At 38.7% G+C, this 7,936-nt stretch overlaps 1 protein-coding gene across 1 annotated transcript; it reads left to right on the top strand.

Moving 5' to 3' along the window:
• The first annotated feature begins 2,641 nt into the window (after positions 1-2,641).
• LOC125852780 (uncharacterized) lies at positions 2,642-7,215 on the top strand. Its single transcript, XM_049532469.1, has 2 exons — positions 2,642-3,465; positions 6,987-7,215. The coding sequence occupies exon 1, from the start codon at positions 2,881-2,883 to the stop codon at positions 3,421-3,423; it is 543 nt and encodes a 180-aa protein (XP_049388426.1). The 5' UTR covers positions 2,642-2,880; the 3' UTR covers positions 3,424-3,465; positions 6,987-7,215.
• Positions 7,216-7,936: the final 721 nt, after the last annotated feature.

The following is a 7,936-nucleotide window of genomic DNA, read 5'->3' as shown; positions in this document are numbered from 1 at the left end:
CCATAACCTCAACCCTAATTAGTAGAATCTGACAGTATGGACGCCGGACCTCGAACCGGATGCTCAGCAGAAGTACCTAAGTAACCAATCACAAGTATCAAGTATATGAGGCCGGAACTCTAACCGGATGCTCTGTATAGGTATCTGAGCAATAGAGGCCGGAACTCTAATCGGATGCTCTATATAAGTATCTGGGCAATAGAGGCCGGAACTTAAACCGGATGCTCTATAAAGGTGTCAATGCAGCTGCTGAAAGAGTCCTAATCGATCCACACTCATAAATGTCCGTGGAACGCCGTCCATACTTAGCCAATCAATGTAAGTCCTTGGAACCAAATCGAAAATCAAATTCAAATCGCGAAGTAGAACTAGTGTCACCGATGTAACTCGTGAAGCCGTAACATCGAGGAAAATAAGGATAACTAAAGTCGGAGCAAGCGTATCGCCTAGCTAAGGCCCAATCTATCAGACTCAAGTCTGCTACACCAGTCTACAGGAATCTAAGTCGGCCGAGCGACGTCGGGGCAAAACTAAGGCCTATCGGATCCGAATCATGTATTTCTAAGGCAAGCCCTGGTCAAACCTAAACTAAGGCCCAAATGCTTCAAATAGACAAGAATAAAGCATGGAAGCACTCCACATAGCGAAGAGGGTCCATTAATAACACAAAACATGCTCACAGTTACCCGATAATTCCCGAAATAGGTCGAAAACATGATTTCCTAACACCTATGCAAGATTCAATAACTACCCAACCCAAATCCCAACTAATCAACGTGCATTCACATTCTCGAGCTCAATCTAATAGAGGGAAACTGTAGCCTACCTGTAGGCCGATCACACGCGCTCCAAAATCACTTCTCCGGAGCTTTCCCTTTTCGAACGGTCTCAAAACGCTGCCCCGCTATCAAAAATAGAGTCACAACATTATTACAGTCATTTAGACACTAAAATCACAACAAACGTAGACGGGTCAATTTTGGAGTCAAAACAGGAATCGTGGGACCCGCGCTAAAAATTTCGGAATTAACCTCAAAAGTGGGTCCTAACCAGTTTCCCCAGCTCATGTTCCAAAATGGGACACAATTCGGCGCTCGGGAACAACACAATATCAACATGTAACTAAAATCCAATTTTTCTCAAAAACTAAAAATGGGACAGCAGTTGAATCAATGTATTTACCAGAAACTGGAGGTCTATAGTGAAATGCGACAACACCACGACGTTCTCCTCGAAAAACCACTCAAGATAGCCTCAAAAATCACTAAAATCGGACCTAGAATGGCTGAGAAAACAAGTCTCAAAAATTTCCAAAATTAAGCTCACAAAAAGGGTGCGGTAGCAGGTATTTTTTGAAAATTACCTCAAACGGGGATTCCAAATCACTATTCGAACTCACCAACACGTTGTCCTCGAAAAATCTCACAACTTTGCCTTTTGAATCGCCCAAATCGGTTGAGAGATGAGAGAGTTATGAGGGTTTGAAGTTTGAGAAATGTTGCTTATTTTCTGCAATAAAGAAAATCTGCAATAATTTCCAAAACTTAAAACTCCGATGTGGTGCTCCGATCTCGTTCGGAACCCCGTGTATGCAAACGAGATATGCAACCATACCAAATTTGACATTTCAGACTCAACGGCGCAGTCGAAATTTCCATCAGAGGTCATTTCGATAAAAAGTGAGTCCCACTTCCAAAAGCCATTTTAAGTCAAAACCCACAAAAGGGCTTGGAAAGATATCGAAAACCTCCAGACACAAAAGAAGGGTCAATCTAAACCAAACTCGACATTCCAGAGCTAACCACTCTGACGGTATTCTCATCCGAACGCGTTTACTCAGAATGTTGACGAAAGTCAAACTTAGGCTTAAACTTAAAGTTAAAACACCTAATCGCATCGACTCACACTGAAAACCTCGGGAGTCATGACGACCATGCTACTAGCCTAAAATGACCCTTTCGGAGTTGATGGAATCATCAGAATTGAATTCCGATGTCATCTTCTTGAACTTTTGATCGAAAATGATCGTTCAAGGTTTATAAGCTCCAAAACACAAAAACTCGCACCAAGACCAAACGAACGACCAGGTGACCGAATTGTCAGTCCCAGCAAGTCATAAAATGACTTGGGGTCGCTATAGGAAGGCTCTAAACGACACACAGAAGGCAAGACACAGAAATGACCATGAGGGTCATTACAAATATTTATTAGAGAAAGAGGTAATCGAGATTTGTATATATTAAAAAAATATATGAATCACAGTAAATACACATTATCTATATGTATCTGAAGTAATTCACATGCATTTGAGATATATATAAAAATACATGGGAGAGAGACTAACAAAATTGTTAGTGTCTCAGATACATACTAATAAATTATACCTAAATTTGACCCATATATTTAAAATACATGTATCTGAACATATCTAGAGACATTAAAATCTGATAAGATACGTAATATTATAAATTGTAATAAATAAACTGCTCTTAAATTAGTGGAATTTACATAAAAAAAAAGTGATCCCTCTCACTCAATTACATGACACGTGTGTCATTTTTTTACAATTAGAAAAAAATAATTTTAATTTCCGCTTATTATTAATGAAATAATTTTTATATTATGATCAAGATGTAGATCAAAAAAATTAAAAAAATCATTTCTTAAATATTGCATCAAATCAACCACATAAAGAGGAAATTGGGGGAGTAATTAGTATGCAATGCAAGGCCACCAACGTCGAACTAATTTTTTTCTGTCATCTTCTGCAATAATTGAATTTCCCCAAAGTCAATTATACATATCGCCGGCGCATCATCGGAGTAATTGCATCTGAATATCCATTTGATACGAATATTATCACAAAATACGACAGCATCGATGTTTCCTCCACGTCAGATCGCCGTTACCCTCGCGTTTCCGCTCTTAATCATCTTCCTCACAACTCTACCGCCGTTAATCACCGCCGCCGCCGACTCCGCCGCCGGAAATGGTGACACTTCCCTCACTGCTTACGACTTACTCGTAAGCTACGGCTTCCCTGTCGGAATTCTTCCACAGGGTGCTATTGGGTACGATCTCGATAAGAACACCGGAAAATTCAGTGTCTACCTTAATGGGTCTTGCAGTTTCGCACTAGAAGGGTCCTATCAGCTTAGGTATAAATCGACATTCGGTGGGTACATAGCTAAAAATAGGCTGTCAAGCCTGTATGGGGTTAGTGTGAAAATTCTGTTTCTGTGGCTCAATATTGTGGAGGTTGTTAAGAATGGTGACAATCTTGAATTCTCTGTTGGAATTGCTTCGGCTAGCTTTCCCACTTACAATTTCTTGGTTTGTCCACAATGTGGATGTGGATTGAATTGCAATAGCAATGGACATATTCTAAAGATTCGAAACAGTAATCTTGTCTCTTCGGTTTAGCTGCACACAGAAGGATGATGGAGTTTGAGTTTGCTGACAGAGGTTAGTTCCAGTTTTTGAATATTTCTGAATATATGCTGCTTGGTTGCTCACTGAACTGATACTTGATTCAATTGATGAATTTATCAGATGTTTAATACTTCAATTTGTAGTGAAGCATTACAAATTTCATGAATATGTGTATGGTTTAGGTCCCTTGAATCTTGATTTTGTGACATTGTTACCAGTTGAAGGATTTTCTTGAAGCTTTGCATCTTAATCAACTAGATAAAACTGTCAGTTATCAGGAAAAGAAATGGTCTGTCAGTTATCTCGCTAAATATTTCGCGGCCTGAAACTAAATGAAAGAATCCAATATAATTATTGGAGCTTGATCTAAGATCTATCTTTGATGACAGAAAATCTATTATTGGAGCTTGATCTAAGATCTATCTTTGATGACAGAAAATCCACAGACCATGCCGCCCCCATCTTTGTTAACAAGACAGATTTTGAAGTTACATTTATCTGATTTTTTAGAGAAAACATGGACGAATTGTATAGCAATATGTAAAATAAAATATGATACCTGAATATTGGGTTAAGTATGACAGTAGGACACATTTTAACTGGTGGGGAGAAACAAACAGTTGAGAAGGGCATGGTGCTGCGGGGGTGAGGAGAAGTGAACGAGAACTTGAAATGGACTAAAGGTGAAAGTCAAACCATCTCTATGTTGACCTTGCATCTGAAACTAGAAGCATGGATCACGTATGTGTTCACAGTTGGTAGGCATATTGAACCAGATATGTGTTAAAAATTGATAGAAGATCTCTTGCAGAAAAATGCAACAGGTCAAAGAAAAGGTTGTCTTCCCTTTGTGGTGATTTTCTCATCAAGAGGATGCTACAGGAACCTTGGGCCAGATTTGCTAGAGAATCTTTCTATTGAACATTTATTTGAACTATGTTGTCCGCGACTCCATATTAGTTGAAACACTTTTTTTTATAGCCTATAAATCTCCGAGGGCCAATAGCGGATGGTTACTAACTCATTGGATAGTTGGCCACCTTTCTACCTTTCTCAACTTAATTACCAGGATTTTGTTTGCGACAGGGTTCAAACTCGTGATGTGCACCTAATAACTCACACATCACCCGCTGTGATTTGGAGCATGGAGCTTTTTTAGTTTCTCTCCTTTCGAACCCGGGGCTGGGCCGTCCCCTTCGATTCGCGCACCGGGAATGAGCTCCAGACCGGAATTCTCTGGTGGAGGAGTCGGTGTTGGCGGAGTCAGGGTTGGCGGTTGACTGAACCACCCTTCACCCGATGGAGGAGAGTAAAACTGATTCACAGCACGAGTTAGGTCATCCGCGAACAGATACCCAAAGTCTAAGGTGACCTTTGCCAGAACAAGATTTCAAGATCTATGAACAAGAGAGATTCCTAAATATCCATTTGAGGAAATAGATGAATAGATAGGGCGAAGCCAGCTGAAGGAAGGTCGCGTTAGCGCCCCCTATTTCACTAAAGCAAGAAGGGAGAAAGTTGACTTTGAGAAAGAAGGGCTTCTATTTAGATTAGTTTCTTAGTAAAAGATAAGGCAAGAAGCAAGGGCGTAGCAGCTGCGCGAAAGCCGTTGCGCCCCAGCGCCCCCCTACCCCTATTATTTAGATTATAGTCATAAAAAAAGAAGAGACGGTCTTAGCCCTTATCGTAGTTGTTTAAATAAAGCAGGGGCTAAGTCTCTGTCCCTTTATTCACTGATTCAAGGGTTTTTTAGATAGGATGCACTCTTAGACCAAAGCCTTGAGTATATTGCTAAAAAACTTGAGGGTTGTTTGGTTTGGAGCAAAGTTATCTTCAGATTATAATCTCACGTCCCATATGGGATAGATAATATATAAAATATATACGGTATCAACTAATACATATAACCAAACACTAGATAAATGTAGTCCCAAATATTGAGATTATTATCATGATCCCGGTAAGCAAACGACCCGTTAGAGAACTCCCGTACGGTATATGCATCATTCATGCATATTAGAGTTTCTAGGTTAATTGTCATTTCTGGAGTTAATATAAAAGTTTGAAGCAATCGAACCTTACCCCTCAAGTCTGACAAACAATGTTGCTTTTCTTTTTGCGCTCTTCTTAGAGGGTGAAGCAATTTAAAAGCTTCTTTCTCCATTCTCAGGCCAAAATAGTGAAGTGATCTATTGAGCTCCTTCCCCCTCCGGCCTCCCCCTACCCGTCTCTCTTTGTCATGGAAGTGAAGGGTGGGTATAACCTTAAACATTCATACTTTATTCATCTTTCCTTAGGGTTAAATGGATCTTTATTCTGAGACATGCTATGGAGCATTGATCAGCACTTGACTCTCGATAGACTGCTCTTCAGTTTCGCATTCTCCCCTTGTTGGTGCTTCTAGTTAATAGGTGAAGTTTGCAAAACCCTGTATTTACATCCTAGTTAGAATACATTTCTGCTGTTGGTTCACTGCAACGGTAACTGATATACTTCAACAATATGCCTTTTACATACTACTGTGGTGCCATTTGTCAATATCACTACTGTATCTATCAATACAAATCGGATTATACGTATTGGTATGTACCAACACTCCGGAGTCTGGACCATGATTTGTTGCTGGAAGCATGAGTAAGAGAGAGATTGGGGGTGGGGGGAGGGGAGTTGTTTGTACCCATGATATTGGTTCATGAATATATGTATTGTTTATCCTTCTAGGTCTGTTTATATTGTCTAATCTCTACGTGAGAAGCAGAAACAAGAATAAGGTAAATATAGCCCGAACTTGCTAATGGTCAACACTATTAACTATCCTACATTGGTTGAATAAATGGTAGACCCAAGGTCCATTTTCTTCACGTTATATCAGAGCTTGATCTATTCATGCTCTTGGTTTCCCAATGTCGGTTCCTTGTGTTATAATGTCCATTCATTGGTGCAGGGGTGGTAATTGTCCCGTATTGGTTGAGAAAATGGATTGTTATTTCCTCAAATGGTTTTGGGCAATCATCATTTTATGAGCTGGCATTTTGGGGTTGAGTTATGGGATCATACACATTTGGGATTCCATGTAGGACAACAAAACATAGAAATGTATGAATAGGAAAATAAGAGTTGTGTATAAATGCTGACAAGTTTTGTTTAATCAAACAGTAAATTGAGGCTGAAATCCTTTGGCAAGAATGCTATGCACGTCAGGGGCGGATGTAGCTTTGGGATATTGGATTCATCTGAACTCTATACTTTCGAGGCAGAGAATAAATTTGTGTAAACATTCACTAAAATTGCAATAAGAGTATTAACCTATAACTATATAAATATGTGGGTTCAACGGTAAAAACCTTTGATGCACTTGTATGGTACATTGTGTGTGTGACAGAGACCTGCAGCCACAAGATCTGCTTATTTCCTCTGTCCTTTCTCTTTCTCTTCTGTAGCAACTTTTTTTTATTAGGTACTATGGCACTTTATTGTGTATTTGACTTCTGCATTGCCTCGAAAATTAGAAGGAAGATATCTAATACATGACTCTATTTGTTGAGTGCTTGCAGATACTTGCAACTCGTGGAAAAGATCAGGTGACATTGTTGCAGTGTACAGAAATCCCGAAATGGTCATTCTCCTCCTTCCTCCTCATCATAGTTACAATACAAAACTGAAAGTCGAAAACTCATGTGTTCATTTACATTGTCTTTATGTTTTCTACTATCGCGTCTTGCCTCTGTCATGAATACACAATCTTCTTGAAATTGCTGTTTATAACGAGATTCTTTTCCATCACGCATATGGCATAAAGCTCTCTATAGCTTGTACTCGGAACTCTGTTAAATCAGTAGCCAAAATGTCAAAAAGAATTGAGAAGCTAACTAAGGAACAGATAGGGTGACATGCACTACAGTTCTCATAAAAGTATGCAATGCATCTTGACTCAACTTAGTAGTCATTGATATCTATCACCTATAGTATATGTTATGACTTTTTGTGAAGAAGTTGTGCATCTCATGGTTCACATTGTTTCCTTCATTATTTTGCTTCAAAATTGAGCCCAATGGTAGGTAACTCGCTCAATCCGCCCATAATTTTAAGGGTTGGGCTCAAGAATATTTGAATTGGGTTCATTCTCAACACATTTAAGTCCTAACCCATTTAAGAGAATCCTCAATTGAGTCCAATTTAATTTGCAATTTCAACCCGTTTTAAGACTCTTTATTTGCATTAATATAATGTATGTCCATACTATCTATTTTATATCTTTTAGGATTTATCTATCCATTTGTAAACCTTTTTTTAAAAAAAAAAAAATCTTTAGTTCAAATTCAAATTGTGGTTATAAAACTTAANAATTGTATGAAATAACAAACTATTAATTCAAATTAAATGTTATAGCCATAGTTTATTTTATTTGTAATTTGCAGCAAACATCCCCTTTTTTTGTCATCTGGTTCGGTATAAATTAGTCATTTTCGGTATACAAATGTATAAAATGCGTTTGTGTTTGTAT

This window comes from Solanum stenotomum, unplaced genomic scaffold (genome assembly GCF_019186545.1).
Source record: "Solanum stenotomum isolate F172 unplaced genomic scaffold, ASM1918654v1 scaffold5032, whole genome shotgun sequence".
Classification (NCBI taxonomy): Eukaryota; Viridiplantae; Streptophyta; class Magnoliopsida; order Solanales; family Solanaceae; genus Solanum; species Solanum stenotomum.
The sequence above is the reverse complement of the archived record's forward strand: the minus strand, read 5'-3'. Positions and strand labels throughout refer to the sequence as shown.

Bases quoted from the DNA above. Each gene is read 5' to 3' on its own strand.
- LOC125852780 (XM_049532469.1), top strand. From the start codon at position 2,881: ATGTTTCCTCCACGTCAGATCGCCGTTACCCTCGCGTTTCCGCTCTTA.